Here is a 19,363-nt window from a genome sequence, read left to right as displayed (position 1 = left end):
ACTCACCAAAATGACAAGCTGATAATTTTCTGGATCATAAGTTACGGAAAAGGCACCAACTGCCTTTTTAAAGTCCTTATGTGCCGATTCTTTGGCACACCTAGAAATAAAAAGAATACCCACTGTGACGTTAAGATGAATGACTGCCAACTACTGGCGTAAGTATATGCAGAGATTTGCACTTGGTAGAACTGTGAATTCATACTAAACGTGATACATGCAAAACGTTATATGCGTTTAAAAGTTTAATTCCTTTGCTGTACATCCCTGAAATACTTTTAGCCCACTCAAGTATTTGAGATTACAAAGAAAGGTTCCTTTGCTGTCCATCTCTGTAATACTCAGCCCATTCAAAAATCTGAGATTACAGAGAAAGGAAAAAACTGGTTATGCTCTTAAGGGATTGCTTGTGGTCTTAGATTACCAAAGATGACATTATTTAGGAGAGTCACTCTCCTCTGAAGCTTCTTTATTTCAGTTACATATGATTAGTAATTTTCTTAACTGTTGAAAACTTCTGGGGATAGCTACATGGTACCCAATTTTATTCTGCTGCTTTTCTACAGAAAAACCGTTGACCAATTTAAGGGAGAGAAGGAAATGTATATGAATCAGAAAGCACAAAACTTTCATAAATATGCAATCTCTTGGTCAAAAAGCAGGATTTCTATGCATGTTGAATTGCAAGTTAACATTTATCTAAAGTGTGACATATCCAAATCAAACTCATTATACCCCCTTGATGAGACCTTTAAAAAGGAATCTCTTATCTAAAAAGTCTTTAAGCATTACTCCAGACCAAGGATGATAAGATTGAGACAACCTTTGGAAGCTTCTTTAACTCTACTTATTACATATTTACCTGAAAATATTAACTTAAAGGAAAAAGACCTGGAGAAATCTTCATTGTCTAGAATTTGATTTGTGACTTATGACAGAAGACCTATACTAATTGATTGTAAAATTTCAAAATTCTATGAACAAAGTGTATTTTAGAAAACAAATGGACATTAGCTATGTATCTAGCCAGTGAAGTTTAGACAAGTGCAGTGCTGCCTTGATTATTTAACTGGAAAAGCTAAAGGAGACATTTTTTTCACAACTTTTGTAAACCACTTTTGCCAAAGTTCATTGAATTTAAAAACTAATATCTATTATTTTAAAATTTATATTCTTTTATTTATTTTTTATTTATTTATTTATTTTTTTTTTAAAGATTTTATTTTATTTATGTGACAGAGAGACAGCCAGCGAGAGAGGGAACACAAGCAGGGGGAGTGGAAGAAGCAGGCTCCCAGCCGAGGAGCCTGATGTGGGACTCGATCCCGGAACGCCGGGATCACGCCCTGAGCCGAAGGCAGACGCTTAACGACTGCGCTACCCAGGCGCCCCATAAAATTTATATTCTTTTAAATTAATTGCATATCACCTGTAAGTTCTCAGCACTTCTTGCATAACGACTTACATTTGTCGTAAGTCTTCTGGCACGTCCAGTTTGATTTTATGGAAAGTATCTTTCGTGGCAGGTTTGTTGGGATTAACTGATCGTAGACGTTCAATTGTGACAATTTCATTGTATGTAGCATCACATGCTGCATATTCTATCACATAAAACTGAGAGAAATAGATAAAAGTCATTCCTGGTCATAGTTTTTAAAGGGAGAACAATAAGCTATACCTATACAGTTATTTTTAAGTTCTCTAGAGGGAAGAAAAAACTCTACTTGATGAATTAACTAAAACACACAAAACATACTGAACATGTAGAGAAAACATTTTAATAAAATGACCTAAGTTAGGGATTACTTTAAAACAGAAATCCACACTGAAATGTAATACCTGGGTTTAGAAAAGGCAAACAGTACAAAAAATTTTAAATATGCAGTTTCCTACCTCACCCTTTATCATCCTCACTTTAGCTAACCACCAACAGCAAGGCTCTTTTTCATTTGCTCTGGAATAAACCTACACAAAAATTACAACATAGATTATTTCATAATTAACATCATTCAGAAATCTACAGATTATCAGACATTGAAGAAAATTCTTAAAATGAGCCTTTCAAATTCTTAAAATGAGTCTTTCAAACCCATATGCTGTATGCCTTAAAGCGGACAGCAACCCTACAGTCAGTCATAGACACATAGACACATTCTTAAAATGAGCCTTTCAAATTCTTAAAATGAGTCTTTCAAACCCATATGCTGTATGCCTTAAAGCGGACAGCAACCCTACAGTCAGTCATAGACACATAATCAGAAACTACTGGATTACCTGGGAGAGCCCTGTACAAAGCACCTTCCTATTTTCTTTGTTTCGCATCAGTAATAATCAGTCCTCTGTATATGAATGCTCAAGAAAAGCAGATTGCTCAGAAACCTGGGCATACTTGCCTTGGATACTTTGTCAACTACGAAAATGTATCTAAAAATGTATTAACTTGTTTTTGTTTTACTCTAGTAAGTAAATAACTGATTGGAAGTTACTAACCCTGGCCTACTGCCTGGTCACTAAATGGGTGAGGCCTCTGACCACTCAAGCCCACTAAGGATACCACCCTGGCATTCATGTCACCTGGTGCCTAAATGAACAGATCCCTGGTCACTCACTGGTCTCCTGTCCCCTTTCTCTCTCCACTAAAATGGACAACTCCATGCTGGCAATCCTCTGGATACCACCTTCCTGCTCTCACATACTGGATCAGTTCTTCTAACCGATCTTTCTGGTGACCACGTCAAAGTTCACTTACGATGTGCAGCATGGAACCTTTTGTGAAGACACTAGCAAATCAAGGTTAATGGGAAAAGAGCACAGTAAACATGAAGAGACAGACAAAAATACTCAAGCAGAAAGCATGGAGAATAAGGGGGACAGGGAGGAGAGGAGAGAGAGCTCAGAGCCTAAGGCTGATGAGTAACTCAAGGCTCCAATTCTTGTCTCCGTTTTACAACTGAAGTTAAAAGTCACACAACTCAGTGATTAAATACAGCTTAACCTATCTTTCTCTCTTGCCCTCAACACGTCTTCTCAATTCTGTTCTAGCCAGAGAAATAACCTCAGTTAATTTTTACGTAATACAGTGAGGTCATCCTAGCAATAGCACCTCATTGGTCTCCCACCTGTCATGTGACTAAGTTGAGGAAAATTTCCTTTAATCCATCACTATAATGAGCATTCCTGATACAGACAGACCAAAAGACCCGGTGTCTTGTGTCCCTTTCATAACCTAAGTTAATGGTCATATAATACAGTGACTAATACAACTTAATTTAACCTACCTTTCCCTCTTGCCACCATCAGGCCCTTTCAACTCTTTTCTAGCTAGAGCAATAATCTCAGTTATGTATCACTGTGAGGCAATACAGTAAGGCCACTCTAGCAACAGCATCTCATTGGTCACCACCTGTCATGTGACTTAGTTGGAAAAAAAAAGTCTCCATTGTCCACCCCAACATTATTAGAACATTTCGGACATAGACAGACCAAATGTCCTTGCCTTCAGGAAGCTTGTAGTCTCCTGGGGAAGTGAAAAACTAAAGGTCCTCAAGTACAGACAATGTTTGTGTTTCCTACTAGGATCACAACACCTCACAACACCAAGCCCAGGCCCTTATACCTAGTAGGGTACTGAGTACATTTTTGGTAATTACATAGTACTTTATTCTACTTGAGAAAGAGAAAAGAACACAGGCCTGGACATCTGGAGACCTTCCCTGAGTATTTTCTAGAATAGTACTCCTGCCCGTATATCACCTTCCATCTTCTTACTTTTTTTCTTCCATCTGCCATAGTATTAGCTACCCTGACTAGAATGCGACCTCATCAAAGGCAGGGGACTCTTCTGTTTCACTGTACCATCTGTACCCTAGCACAGGAAATAAGAATTCAAGGACCTAGTACACTTTACACCTTACTTGTATATAAATGTCTACTTAGCTGCTTCCTTCATACCACAAATATTCATGAAGTTGCAACTATTAACAAGATATTGTGGAGAAAGAAGAGAAGCAACTTAAAATGGTGTGAAAGGGGAGGAAGGAGAGGATACTACACAGATCAACTACAACATAAAGCAGACTCCAAGTGCTTTAAGTCCCAAAACAATTTTCAGTGGCTAGAGAAATTATAAACACAATGTTTTTGTTAATGTGTTATATCTCTATAGCACATCTTGGTCAAAGACATCAATGGTACACGAGCAGGTGGTTCACAGCATGCCCAGTGAAAAGATGTTTTCCCTAAACGTGTTTATGTTAAAACTCATAGCTGGGTTTTTAATACACCAGAAGGATTTACTACTACTTAAAGAAATTCTAGAATGCTGCTCTATTACAAGGCATGATTTCTTCTCCTTTGTAAAACTAATTTTCCTAATCCATTTTGCTTAAAATGGAGACAAAGTTGTAAGCTAACAATACATTATTCAAATAAAGATTCAGAGATTGAAGGAAAGGGTAAAAGGAATTTCCTAGCAGGCAAAGGAAATTAGCAGTGACTTTCAACGATGCGCCCTCAGTGCTGCTCAGGCAGCCACATTTAAGCATCATGTAGTATTTCAGATCATTATTAAGATGGCTCAATCAAAAGCACTTGTCCATCACAGCTATAATTTTCAAGGTAGTTTAAGCTGTGTTAAAGACAAGAGGTAGAAAAGGCACAGGCAAATTAAATGCACCCACTCCTTCAGTGCTTAGTAACTTGAGGGCAGGGGAAACTTACCTCAACTTCATCACTTTCATTTATATCTTTATTATAACCTACAGGTGGTGGGAATCTCACATCATGGAATGGAATCTGCCTCTCTGGCTGCCAACTGCAAATAAGCAAACACATAATTAACATGCTTTCCGGTTTAATGGAAACAATGACCACAATGCCATCAACTCTTGGTTAAGTGTGACCTTCTGTTTTTCTAGTTTAAAGAAGCAAATGCTTTTTAAAACAGTGTTTTGCTGAGTGGGGCATAATGGCAATGTAGAAACATTTCAACAAACTCTGCATGCAGCATAGCAGCCTTGTAGTTCTATTTGGAATATTCCTCTAAACACAATAGATCGACATTACAATTTTCCAAACAGGTCTTTCTTTCAGTAATTTCAACCTCTAAGAGTGCTAAATGCAAGGCCACAACAGCAATTTCCTCTGATGCTTAAATTAAATGTTAGTATCAGTAAGTGTTAGTAACATCATCACCATACTTCTACTTGCAAAAGAATTTTAACCACATTCTAAGGACCACAGAAACTGGTCCTAAATGCCCTCTAATTCCCAAGCAAAATGGGGCAGCCAGCACATCAGGAATTCACAACTCACTTTTCCCCCTTTAAATTTAAGATCCCACGAGGTGGTCAATTCTTGCCATGGATAGCTGGCTGCTGATCAGCATGGCCTGGTGGGGTCTGTTAAACCACAGAAACCCGATGGAGACAGCCTACAGGAGTTTGGTAAGTTGCCTATGTTTTTAAATTTAAAATAATATGGAACAATTTTGAAAAACACCAACTTATTCTTTTATATCCAAAATGATATAAAATATTAAAAGACAAACTTTGCAAAAACATTGCAGGACTCAACTGCTGCAGCAGTCATTTCTGGGTTTTTTCCTAAAGAGCTTTCTTTAGTAAAATCCTACTGAGAAAAGTGCTAATATTTTTTAAAAGATTGTATTTATTTGAAAGAGAGCAAGCACGTGGAGGTGGGGGCAGGAGGGATGGACAGAGGGGGAGGGAGACTGAGAGAATCTCAAGCAGATTCCCCACTGAGCACAGAGCCTGACTCGAAGCTCGCTCTCAGGACCCCGAGATCGTGACCCGAGCTGAAACCAAGAGTCAGATGCTTTAACCAACTGAGCCACCTGGAAGCCCCTAATTTTTTTTTTAAAGAAGAGCCATATATAAGGTAGAAGGGTAGGTAATTAAGACAGAATTTGTGGAAATCTGATTAGGCCTATATTAGACTGAACCCATTATTATACACATTTGAAAACTATGAAGCTTTAGAAAACAGTGTCTTTACCTCAGAAAATCCTTTTTATATTTACTGAAAATTAATGACTTTTAACATTTTACAAATTCATTGCTAAATGTGAGTGGAAAAACATGTAATAATACATAACATAATTTTCTGGGTTCCAAAGGAAGAATTATTTTAAGTTTTAAGTGTACAGAGATAAAAATTCAAATTCTTTATTCAAAAATGTGAAATATGGAAGGTAAAAACATAGCACCTAAAATAAGCTGGTGTTATAGTATTAGGAATTGCTTTACGACTGAAAGGAAAGAAAGGGTAAATACAGTCTGAAGTTCTATAAAACATTAGTTTGTTGTTTTTTTTTTTTAACAGAAAAACAAAAAGGAAACACCCAAGGAAGGGCAGAGACTACTTTGGTAGAGACCTATCATACCCTAGTGATGTGCTCAAACCCGGTGTTGAATCTCAAACATACTCCATGAACACAAGGAAAACCGTTCATTTGTTTCAAATTCCCAGGATGACATCTTGAAGAGAAACGTTTATACAGATATAGAACAGAAGAGAATTAGGAGGTCCGAATGCAGAATAATTTTAGGTTTATAGTAGAAATCTGACTCAAAACAAAAGAGAACTGATCTGATAAGTCAGTGTATTAACCAGACACATTCTTAAATGCATGGAGGAAATGAGTGTTTGCTTAACACGTTAGATTAAAGACTACCGGAGAAATTAAAAGAGTGGCAAATAAAGATAACTCTTCCTTGATGGGAAACAGTGTTTATCTAGTGATGGGAGCAAGCGGATTAAGAGTAAATTACAAAAAAAAAAAAAAAACTTTCAAGTTCAAGATCCTTCTGTTAAAAGCGTGATGTTGCTGTCTAGTGTATAAACAATGCGAATCCATGGATACTTGAGCCAGCAGAGGCACATTCTGGAACTTCTGGCTCTATGCATTCAGAAAAAGTTATTGTTACTCGTACTTGTATTCTGGACTGAGATTAGTATAGAACTGAGAAGAAGGTTGGATATTCTAAATCCTTTTATTTCTGTCCCCTAAATGTGTTGCAGGCATCCAAGAGTACTACTACTTTGTTCTCTTGGTAGCTAAAAGATACTGCTAACAGTCAAATTACAGTATGTCTGGGTCAGATACTATATTTTAACAAATTTACTGATATAACTTACATACCATAAATCCATCCACTTGTGTATGTACAATTCAATGGTTTTAAGTATATTAACAGATATGTGCAACCATTACCAGTCAATTTTAGAACATTTTCACCCCATGCCCTTAGTTATGACTCCCCAACCCCCCCAGCCCTAAACAACTACTAAGCTATTTCTTTTCTCTATAGATTTGCAACCTGCTTTGGGGATACTATCAATACTCTTGGTACCCAAAATCCAAAATGTTAAAATTGTTGATCATTCTTCAGAGTTCAATATAATCCTAAGATCATAACATCGACACTCTAGTTTAAGGAGTTTATATGTACTTTAGAATCTTGAATGGCTACTCTGAAAACAGCCTTTATTAGTATTCAGGAAATTTAATCAAGAAATTCGTCTCTCCTGACAAAATGCTAACATCTATACCAATGATGTCTTTGTATAGCTAACGTTCCTAGGCTATAAGTATTTCTATATACTCTTCTAGCAGAAAAGATTGATTACTGCTATTACTGACTATAAATACATGAAACATGTAAAATAAGCTAATAAGTAAATATGATTATTCCTGATAAAATACACTGGACAGCTAAAACCATCAATTTTAGATTTAACATTATAAAACCCACATTAATTTTACCAATACCCATGAATCCATTCATTTTCATCTTGTAACAATACAAACATTTCTATCTAAACTCTCAGTTACTAACACAGAAGACTCTGGTTTTTTTCTTTACATTCAAGGGGACTGGGATGTAGGGATCAAGGTTAAATGAAAGGGATCTCTAAGGTCATTAGCGGGAACAGTCATTCCATTGGTTGTTCAAGAATTTCCTGGGCAGTAACATGAAGATCCATTCCTGAAAAACACTCAAACGAGACTTGAATTTTTCTAAACGAGGAGTAAAAAGAATAATTAGGATAAAATAGTATAGAACCTGAACATTAAAATTATATCAAGACACTTACTTGTTTTCAAATGCAACTGTTATTGAATCTTCATGAACATCCTTTACAAATGCCTGGAAGAAAAACACCATTTAAATTAACTTCTAAGCTTAAAAATCATGTTTTTAATAAATTTTATAGATACCAAACATTTTCTGTTTAAGAAAAAAATGGAGCTTCAAATGAAAGTTTGTCAGTTTGTGCAGATAACTCATTCATAAATCACATCTATATTTGGCCACCTACTATGTGCAAAGCCCTAGGGATACGGATTAGTTAAAACAAAACATGAAAAAAAATGCTCCAGAGTTCAGCATCTAATGAGAGAGTGAGAGCGCTAAGTAATTGAAAATTACAATGCAGGTGTTGAGTACAAACCTGGAGGTGCACTTTAGGCTAGAATTATTGAAAACAAAGAAATTTGTTCCATGTACCACATGCCAGCCAGTACAGATTTGTTGCAACTTTTCTTCTTCTCCTTAATAAAATTTTAGGAGAATACCACAGTAAATGACTAAATATAATCTCAAATCTAGGTAGACACAAGCACACTAAATTTTCCCTACCAACGATATGCTGCTAATACCACTAAAATGTCCAATTAGCAGAGTTTAATTAAATTCCCAATCTCATAAGCACCTGCAGAAAAAAACCAGTAATACAGAGTAGAGGTTTAAATCTTTGAAATCTGATGACGCAATTGCTAGTAATCTGCAGAAAGACATAACAAAATAGCTAACTAATTATCGAAAATTCTTTAATCAGCATGCCGTCCGTAATTCTATAAAATGACATAACTAAAGTAATAGCTAACTAATTATCAAGAATTCTTTAAGCAGCATGCTGTCCATAATTCTATAAAATTAAGTTTTTAATAGGTGCAGGAAAGGCGGTTTTGTTTCTGTTTTCACAATCAGAGGAGTAGGATAAAACATAAAGAAACCCAAGAGGCTTTATATCTTAATTCATTTTAAAATGGCTTGAGAGATTTAAGCTTCTTACTCAAATTTGTTCTATACACATTTCTCTCTGCCTGTGGGATTACAGCCAAACTCCTTTCGGGCTGTAAAGGGCCCTTCAAGACCTGGCCCTACCCCTCAGCTCTCCAAACTTCATCTTTCACATCCCTGGAGGCTGTGATCCAGCAGTGCTAAAGGACTTGGGCGTCTCTCCCTTAAATGGTCTTCCTTCTTTCCCATTGTCTTTCCCCTCTTTTCATCTAGCTACCTCCTATTAGTTTCTTTTAGGTTTCAGTTCAGATGTCACCACCTATGGGAAAACCCAGACTAGGTTAAAATCCATCCTCTACATTCTTACAGCATATCCTGTGCTTATCCCTACTATAAACTTACCCCACTATATTATTATTGCTCATTTCCCCACTAAGTTTCCTAAGGTCTTATTTTATTTACTGTTGGACTTCAGAGTGCCTACGAACTCAATGAGTAGTTATTAAATGGATCATTGCTTAAAGGGTTCCTATCCTACCCTTAGAGGAAAGACTATGTGTGGGGGGGGGAGGGTGGTACGTTCATCAGGGAAGACAAAGTGAAGAAGGTGAGTTTCCCTATCAAACTTTGAAAACTGGGTCAGAGTTAGCCACACAAAAAGGAGCGGAGGATAAAGGAGGCCTGCCAGGCCTAAGGGGTGGGGGTGGGGGGGAAGGAACAAAGGCTTTGACCTGGAGAAACAGCTTAGGGTATGGTAGAAATAAATCCTTTGTGAACCAAGAAGCCAACACAATTCAATGGGGACAAAGAATAGTAGTGTTTTTAACGGTGCCACCGGGCCGACTGCATATCCACGTGCAGAAGAATAAATTTTTGACCCTTATCTCAGACCGTACACAAAAACCACCTGAAAATGCATGAGACCAAAATGTCAGAGCTAGAACTATAAACAAACCAGTGATCCAATGCAAATGTCTTGGTAAACATCTTCAAAGGCTTGAAGTGAAGAGATTAAAAAAAAACCTTAAACTTCTTCAAATATAAAATTAAAACTTATCAGTCAAGTATTAATTAGCTGCTCTTAAGAAAAATAATCAGGTGAGGCGGGGCCCTGGAAAACATTTATATGGAAACTACATAAACAGACACACCAATCTTCTAAAATTATGCTTAAAAGAATAAAAGCAAAGTTATGCTAAAAAAAGCTTCCTTATAAGATCAAGGCGGATGGGGCACCTGGGTGGCTCAGTCGTTAAGGGTCTACCTTCGGTTCAGGTCATGATCCCAGGGTCCTGGGATGGAGCCCCGCATCGGGCTCCCTGCTCAGTGGGGAGCCTGCTTCTCCTTCTCCCACTCTCCCTGCTTGTGTTCCCTCTCTCGGTCAAATCAATAAAATCTTAAAAAAAAAAAAAAAAGATCAAGGTGGACTATAATGGAAGCCAAGTATTCTGCTATCCCCAGCATGGCTAAATTATTATTTCTAAGTTAAGCATGTCTATAGATGCTAGTTTGGAGGGGAATTCATATTTTCTTCCCATTGCTTTTCCTTGCTTATTTTTCCTCAGCTATATTTAAATCATGAGTAGTTTCTACAGCAGTTTTTGAAAACTCTAGTTTAATACCGACCATGATGTTTTAGAATATACTAGATTTCATAAGGGTGCATGCCCCGAGTACTCTAAGGGGTTGTCTGCCTATTACTTCACCAACAGAAAGGCTCGATTTTGAGTTAAAGTTAAAGGAATTGGTTACTCTTAATTCTATAAAGTAAGCCCCCCAAATTTTGAAGAATGGGACCAACGGGACTCCCCCACCCCATTTCTCCCTTCTCTTTACCTGATAGCTAATACCAAATTAACAATCTGCTTTTGGGGAAAGGGAGTCCACCAAGGATGAAAATCAAGACTCCTATTAGGAGGTGATCCCTTACTTACCAAGAAGGGCCACTGCTTCTGCTTTCATTCTTGTCTGAAGTTTCACATTTGTATGTATTGGCAGTAATTAACATTAGTTCCTTACAGTATATTATGCTGAAAATGTTAAGTCCTTTAGTCAGTTAAGAGAACCTTGTTGTAGCTGAGTGAGGAACTGTTCTCACTTAAACAGGCATCCTTCCAATACTATTACCCTTGTCTAAAACTATTCTGTCTACCATAGCACCCACTGGCCATATGTGACTATTTATATTTAAATTAATTACAATTAAATAAAATTACAAATCAGTCTCCCGGTTATACTCGCCACATTCCAAGTGCTCAATTGCCACACATGACTTAGTGTCCACTGTAGTGAACAGCACGGGCAGAGACCATTTTCAACACTGCAGAAAATTCCATTGGATAGAAGGGATTTACAGGGGCACCTGGGTGGCTCAGTCGGTTAAGCGTCCAGCTCTCACAACCCTGAGATCGAGCCCTGCCTCGGGCTCTGTGCTGGGTATAGAGCCTGCTTAGGATTCTCGCCCCACCCCTGCCCCCCTCCCTCTCTAAAAAAAAAATAAATAAAAATAAATAAAACATTTACAAATGTTGGGGACTGTTTTCAAACCCACCTTAGAAGCATTCTAAAAGTCAATCTCATTACTTTACTGCTGTATTCTTATTTTTCTTATTTTTCTCTCTTTGCCACAAAGTTATTGCACAGTTTAATCATACTCACCACATTTGCCTAGTTCCTAAAATCAAACATTGCCTCAAAGGAGGAAGGTCTGCAACTGTTGTGACTATTAACAACAAAAGCTTTCAAAGGCTTCCAAGGCAATTCCGGATATAGAGTGTGCCCACGGCCTTCAATTTAACAAGGCTTATCTGTATGTGGATGTTCGCACGACTGTTCCAAAATCAGTCATTTTTAGTCATTGTTTGCATATTAAGTAAATACAGAAGGTAAGTAATATCTTCTGTTTGCTGCTGTAACACACTAAATAAAACTATTGTTTGCATCTGGCCTGCGTTTACACCAAGGACAAACACCTCTTTTGATTTCTAAGTCCTTTTTACTAAACTGTCATTCACTTCCAACAAGGGTCCCATCTTCCTGATGCTCATCATATTTTCTCCAAGGAACCGTTGTTTTGGCCACCCCTCCCTCACCCCAACACTCTTACCCTTGTGCCCTGGAAAACCCCAGAGCACTACTACCTCCCCTGCCACCAACCTGGAAAACTACATTTTGTTGTGATCCCTACCTATCTACACCAAGCGAAGTTGGTATTTGGGGAGAAGATGTTCAGGAGATTCCTGAGAGGTTACCAAAGAAGGCAGATTGAACAACAGAAGGCACAAAGGGAGCTGCACCATACTGAATGAGAGCTAGGGATCTTATAGGAGTCAGTAAACTTCGTAGTTAAGAGTTTTGCTGTGAATGAGACGTAGGCTCAAAATTTTGGTTCTATAAGCTATAAGGCTTGACTCTCCAAGTGATCTCTGTGCCTCAGACTCCTCAAATGCAAGGAACAAATGGATACGGGGGGACTGCATTCTAAGGGTGTTGTAATGAAATCATACATGTCTGTTGCCTACTACAATGCCCGCCTGGCACATAGTTGGCACTAAACAAATGAGAGGCAAAGCAGAGAGGGGCGTATTTTATAAAAGATGCAGAACCATAAATACTCTTGCAGTTGAGAAAGTTACATCTTAACAAAAGCACACTAAAAAAAATTTAAAAATTGGGATACAAAAAGAAAAGGCTGTTTCCTCAAGGATACTAAATACTGAAAGGTTATTTAGATTCTGAGAAGAAAAAAAAAGTGCTGAAAATCTTTGGGGTTCGAGAAAGGTGCTAAAGTGCAGTGTGAAAGACAAATACGGGCTCCTCATCGGGGGAATAAACAAGAAATCAAAAAGTCATTATGGGATCCTCAACTTACTGGCAAATAGATCAGAGAGGCAGTCACAGAATCATACTTACCAAAGTGTGCGAAGACTAGAGTTATCCAATTCAAACATTACGAGGATTGATGAAATTAAGAAGTCCATCCTTATCTGGGTGAACGCCCCCTCACCCTCAATTTCACACCCCTTAGCTTAGTAAACTCACAAATGAATCACTGGTCACAAGAGTACTTACTGTATAGTCAAAATTTCAATGTGAGGCCCTGACCACCACTGAAAACAACTACTACATTATCACTGAAGACAACACATGCAGTGCAATAACTCTCCTTAGAGAAAATGTAGAGCACCACAAAATGTCCCTCCTAACGAAAGCACACAGGACCGGAGGATAGGGGGATAAAATACAAATCCAAGGCTTCACAGATAAAGTGAGTTACCGCTTTGTCACCCTTGTATGTGGGCACTAACAACATAAAGGGATGAACAATGTAAAGGGAAAAGTACAATTAACCTCATCAACAATCCTTCCAACCACAGCACAGGTCCAGGAATACTTGACTTTACTTGGGCACTTACCACAAATTCTGAGGAAAAAAAATGCATTCTTTTTTATTCATCCTGACCCAAAGACAATACACAGGTAAAGAGAGAACAGTATGAACTTTCCTGTGTGTATGTAGTCTAACTTTTTAATACTTCAGTTCTTAATGTGCTTCCAATATAACAAAAGCAAATTTCAGAGCAAGGTCAGAGATTTTCAACTTTCTCTTTCCTTAGTGGGTATTCATATGAAGAATTACAGTGTAATAATAACAAGTTGCAAGAGGTAATAAAAAGGAAGTTGATACATACACTGAGTAGGTCATGACATCTTTGTATCAACAGTAAAAAAGTGGTAACATCACTTTGCAACTGTACTTAAAAAACGCTAAGGAGGTTTTAGAGTAACAAAATAAAATAGAAGGTTACAAGGAAATAAAAAAATGGGCAGGAAATCAAATCCAGTTCATTTCTTCAAGCTAACTTTCATCATTTCAGGAAGTCAGACTATCTGATCTCAAATTCCAGATCTGAGGACCCTTCCTAGCTCTAATGCTTAGTAGTAAGCCACTTACCCAATCTCTTTGTACATCTTCATCCTCATCTATAAAATGGGAATAACAACAGTACCTCAGGATTGTGGTAGAGGATTAAATAAATTATTTACAGATGTAAATTATTATACCACTAAATTTTGTATTAAATAATTTGGAGGTTTTCAGAATGTGTGAACATGAAGTTGGAAAATGCACAGTTCAAAAGGGGAAAAATGATGCTTCCACAGACACCAAACATTAAAAAGTTAGACTTGGGGAAGAAAAAAAAATGTGGTTGACCTGAATAACTCACTTCCTTGAAGTACATAATAACACCTGTATGCAAAGTTAGATCTAGAGACTTCAGAGAAAACATGAGTAACACCTTATGCAAGTTTATGTGTGGTAAAACACTGATTTCTAGAAGGCTATGTAGCTAACATGACATGCTAGGCCACCAATGTCTTCCTTAAAAACATTTCTTCCTGGTTGTACATTTTATCATAGCTAGCTGCTAGTTCCATAACATTACTCACCATGTTAAAGTCTGTCCTCAGATACCAAACTTAAAAACATAAGATATATTACATGAAAATCTAAAAATAAGAATATAATTTAGCATATTCACACCATATTACAGTAATGAATCGGATATCAGTCACTACATTTTCAGAAAATAAAAAGGTGTTATATCTTATGTTTCCAACACAGGATTTATCCATCTTTAGTAATTTTCATACTGGTACCAAAACCTAGGATCGGGATATGCTAGTACATTCATATCAGAATGACACACATTCTATACTTGAAATGGAGTTAAATTCATGTCCATTCTCAATATACTAAAACTCAGTCCCCCCCAAAGAAGAAACCCCCAACACCAAAAAAAAAACCCCAAAACCCAAAACACTACACTATTTTAGGCAGATGCCCCTAGAAGAACTTATTTCAACATTATGCATTTAGGAAATGTTTTGTAAAGATTATCCAAGTGTCTTCATGTCTTAAATAACATAAGACTCTAAGTTGTACACAAGACTATCTTTTTCTAAGTCAAAGAAATACCTAAGCATGAGAGTAGTGGCTCTGACAACTACTAAATCTAACTTTCAAGTTTTTAAGAATAAACACCAGAGGGAAAAATAAAAACGAGCTGTTCAATCTTAGGTTTAGGTTTCATGGTTCTGTTAATTCTAAATCCTGAACTTTAGATATTTTGCAGAGAAAGAATCCAAATATGCCCAGCTATACTCTATCCAGTTTATATTGTAAACTTGGACTATGTGCTCAGAAGATGGAGAATCATCCCTTGCAATATGGTGGTTCTGTTAGGCAAATCAAAGTCAAATTCACTAATATTGAAGTCATTTGAGTTGTTCAGTTTTTTAAAGGCTTTTCTATCAATTTGATGAACTGCGTTCCTATTTTTTTCATAAATATAACATTTCTACCAGTAGTAATTTTTTTATTGGTCTATTTCCCATATTTTCTGCCCATCTCACTGGAAAAGCAACTCAAGTTTACTTTTTGCTTTACTTTATAACTCACAACACTATGAGTCCTATAAAAACTTAAACCTTTTCATTATAGGAACTATTTTTCTACCAATACGGACCATTTGAGGTTTTCTTAAAAATAAACATTAATTAAGTAAATGTAACAGCAATTTCTCCACACATGTTTTTAAAAGATTTTATTTATTTATTTGACAGAGAGAGACAGCCAGCGAGAGAGGGAACACAAGCAGGGGGAGTGGGGGAGGAAGAAGCAGGCTCCTAGCAGAGGGGCCTGATGTGGGGCTCGATCCCAGAATGCCAGGAACATGCCCTGAGCCAAAGGCAGACGCTTAACGACTGCACCACCCAGGCGCCCCTCTCCACACATACTTGATCAAGTTTGACATTTCTCCTCAAGGAACTAAAGGACAATCCATTCTTTTTATTCATCTTCAAATTAAGCAAATTCGTTTTTGAAAAAACCCAACTAAAATGGGGGATTAATAGCAAAAATAGAGGGCACTTCTTATTATATTCCAATCAGTTTGCAAGCAAAATCACCAGAACAAATCATAGGTTGCTGGAAGAGAACAATAAATCCTTCAAGACCACGATGTGCTACTTGCCCTCTTGTAGCAGGCAAACTCCACTGAAAGACATTTAGAGTGGTGTCCAATCTAAGCAAATATCACAAATTAGAATACTGCTCAATCATTAACCACTGCTTATATTTATTACAGTTAGCACCACAAATCTAGTGAGCAAAACTGCCAATCTAGGAACCAGAATGATTCTACACTAACTAGCAGGAATTATTATGGATCACTGAAATAAATGCAATCAAAATTTTGCCCGCAGAGTCAACTGAAACAATTTTATATTGGTGAGACTGTTAAGGACATAAATGCTTTTTTCCTTTTACAGCTATAGGTTTTTTCTTTTGGCTAAAAGTATGAAACAGTTTACATACTTTACACACTTATGAAATACGCTGATCTCCAAATATCTCCATAGAATTGGTAAACACACACAAGAAGTCAATTGTTAAATTTCTCTTTGCCAAATGAGTCTCGTTTGAAATGCTGAAGTTATGCTATAATAAATTTAAGAATTTTGTTGGACAACTACAATAGCTAATTTCCATGTGTACCTTCTATTGCCCGAATACTCTAAGGTGGGATATTACCTACAGAAGTTATAAAGGAACATTCAAGAGAAAACGAGAATTTACAGATTACTAGTACAGTAAGTAAGTACCAACAGACGCACAACCGATACATTAAAATATTTTTAATCCTCCTTTTGAAAATCTAAGCTATTAGTTGATCTGCAACGGTGTAACTTAAAAAAGAAAAATCCACCGTAATACTCTGCATGTCTATTTAAAACCTCAATACTGTCCACCGCAACATTACACATTCAGAGAAGACAGTCAAGTACCTGGGGCACAAAACAATTATTTCCACTCATGATTTAAAATTCTCTAGTAATGATGTACTTTCAGTTAATTTCTTGCAGTTTCATGGCATATATTCAGGCCTTTGGAGGGTTAAAAATGTTTTCCTTAACTAGAAGAGTTGTTATAATGTTTTTAGATGCCGAAGCATCTGTATTCCTGAATTTGGCCGCTTTTATAACAAGGGAGGGGGACCGCGAATATTTAAGGTTACGAACTTCTCTAATGCATTACTCGGTTATGTCAGGGTCTTCCTGAAACTTTTGGATCTAAAATCTCTTCTGAAATTCACAAAGAGAGGCCACTAAAAATCAGTTGCCATTGTGATTCGGAACTGACTACAGCGTCTTACTACTCTTTCTCCACACCCCTTGCCCAGAACAGTGGAGCTCTCCGAAGTCCCAATGCTGGACCGGAAAAGAGAAGCCAAAGGAGATCTCAAACCCTCTTTACAAGGCAGGAGGCGGCTCGACGGAAGCGCCCCCCGCTACTCAGCAACTACCCACACGTCAGGCCCGGATCCCACTGGGAGAGGATATTTAGTAAAGGGAAATAAGCCGTCGCCGTCACTTCGCGGGGATACCGGCCCTTCCCGCCAGGATCTTGTACCTGCCGCCAACCCTTGTCCATCCCCAGGTCTCCCTCGGCTCCCGAGAGGACACCTTCTTCTCCTTGCCCGCTCTCATTCCGATAGGCGCCGGGGCCTCTCATAGGAAAGGCAGTGGGGCTCGAGGGGCTTCCTACAGGCCCCAAGTCCGGTCCTTCTCTCCCAAACAACATCCCAACGAGCGCACCCTGGCCCCCGGGCGCGGCGCTCGGGAAGAGGGCCCCAGGCCTGCCTCCCGCCGAGGCCGAGAAGAAAAGGGAGGGAAAGAAGGGCGAAGATGGGGCCTGCCCTGGAGCCAAGTACCTTGTAGAAAGCGCCATTGGAGCCTCGCACTTCCACCACCAGCTCCTCCATCTTCTCGAAAGCCCAGCTCGCGCCGGGAGCCCGCCCCCGAGAGGTGGGCTGCGGGCGCAAGAGGCCCAGCCGCCGCCGCCGCCGCCGCGCTCCCGCACGCCCCCCGGCAGCGGCGCCGCCGTCACCGCCGCCACCCGCGCTCGCCGTCGGCTCACCGCCCGCTCGGAGGCGGCCCTTCACCGGAAGTGAAACCGAAACGGAGCCGAGCGCCTGACTGAGGCCGAACGCTCCGGCCGCTCCGCGTGTAAACACTGAAACCGCGTCACGTGACCGACACCGCCCCTCCCCCCGCGGGCTTGGCCCCCCTCGGCCCCGCCCTCTCTCTCCCCGCGGGCCCAGGAGCGCGCGCATGCGTGCTACTGGGAAACCAGCTGGGGGCCGGGCCCAACGTAAGGCGCGCGGGCTCGGCGTGCGCGGGCTCGGGGGAGGGCGGGAAGGCGGGAAGGGCGGTGACAGGTCGCACCGCTGGCCGAGGTCGCGCGGCTTCGCGTCGCCTGGCGAGGGCCAGAACGCCTATTCCTGTAGAAGGTCAAGTACAGGCGTGGGAAAGGTCCTCCTGTAGCAATCAAGTATATTCACTTATCCGAATCTGGGCTGGCTTGGGTTGGAGGGTTTGTTTTTTTTAAGTGGGGCAGAGTCTGAGCTGGAGGTGGAGTAGGGGACAAGACTAAAGCTGAAGAATTAGATTGAAGACGACTTTGAACTAGTAACAGTGGCAACCACGGTGACCCAGGCTTGTGTGACCCTTAGAGGCAGAAGGTGAGAGTAACGCCGCCCCTTCCCCCAAGAAATTTTGGGCTGTCCTGTGGATACATTCTGTGCCCTTTGAGGGGCAGTGGATTGTGTCAGGACCTCTGGAAATGTTAGTCCTCCCTCAGACCCAGTACTGACCCATGTACTTCCCTTCCCTCGATTCAGTTTCATACTTGACATTTAAAAAAAAAAAAAAGAATGTCTTAAACACTCGTTAATTTCTTTACCGTTTATTTTCCTACTATTTTGCCCCTACTGTGTGCCCACCCTGTACTGGAGGGTGGGGTGGGCATGTATGCAGCAGTCAGGTGACCTATCTACAGGGGCCAGTGCACCTGTTTTCCTTGCAGCTCTCTCCCTTTACCCTCCACAGTACAACAAACCCCAGCTCTTTCTCATTCCTGTTTCTGCACTGTGCTTGTATCCACTTTGACCTAGGTTTCTTTTGGAAAGCTTGTATCCAACTGAGAAGTTTATTGAGCCTCTACCATATGCCAGGCACTGTGCTAAATGCTAGTGAGAAATTGGTGAAGAATAAAGAGAGAAAGATTGCCAACATTTAACTTGGAACCTAGGGGCATAGATGGACATAAATCAAATTATCAGAAAAGTAAATGTGGAGTTGCAACTGTGACAAGGGTGACGAAAAATTAGGTACACCTATAATAGTGGAACAGGATCCAGTCTGGGGTGTGTGAGGGGCGGTCAGAGCTGGGAAATGACTCCAGCTGGACT

General features: G+C 39.4%; 1 protein-coding gene across 13 annotated transcripts in view; it reads right to left on the bottom strand.

Annotated features, from left to right (window-relative positions):
• The window catches only part of FMR1 (FMRP translational regulator 1), a 40,938-nt gene extending 22,936 nt beyond the window's left edge, over positions 1–18,002 (bottom strand). For all 13 annotated transcript variants that reach the window (XM_040627976.1, XM_040627989.1, XM_040627983.1 and 10 more), the window contains exons 1-6: positions 17,825–18,002; positions 8,119–8,171; positions 4,720–4,813; positions 1,894–1,965; positions 1,466–1,614; positions 7–100 (exon numbers count right to left, since the gene is read on the bottom strand). In XM_040627976.1, coding sequence (XP_040483910.1) covers positions 7–100; positions 1,466–1,614; positions 1,894–1,965; positions 4,720–4,813; positions 8,119–8,171; positions 17,825–17,875 — 513 coding nt within the window. In that variant the 5' untranslated portion in view covers positions 17,876–18,002. The remainder of the gene's footprint in view (positions 1–6; positions 101–1,465; positions 1,615–1,893; positions 1,966–4,719; positions 4,814–8,118; positions 8,172–17,824) is intronic.
• Between the last annotated feature and the right edge of the window lie 1,361 nt (positions 18,003–19,363).

Source organism: Ursus maritimus, assembly GCF_017311325.1.
Source record: "Ursus maritimus isolate PB19 chromosome X unlocalized genomic scaffold, ASM1731132v1 scaffold_X1, whole genome shotgun sequence".
Lineage (NCBI taxonomy): Eukaryota > Metazoa > Chordata > Mammalia > Carnivora > Ursidae > Ursus > Ursus maritimus.
This window is presented reverse-complemented; position numbering and strand designations above follow the sequence as displayed.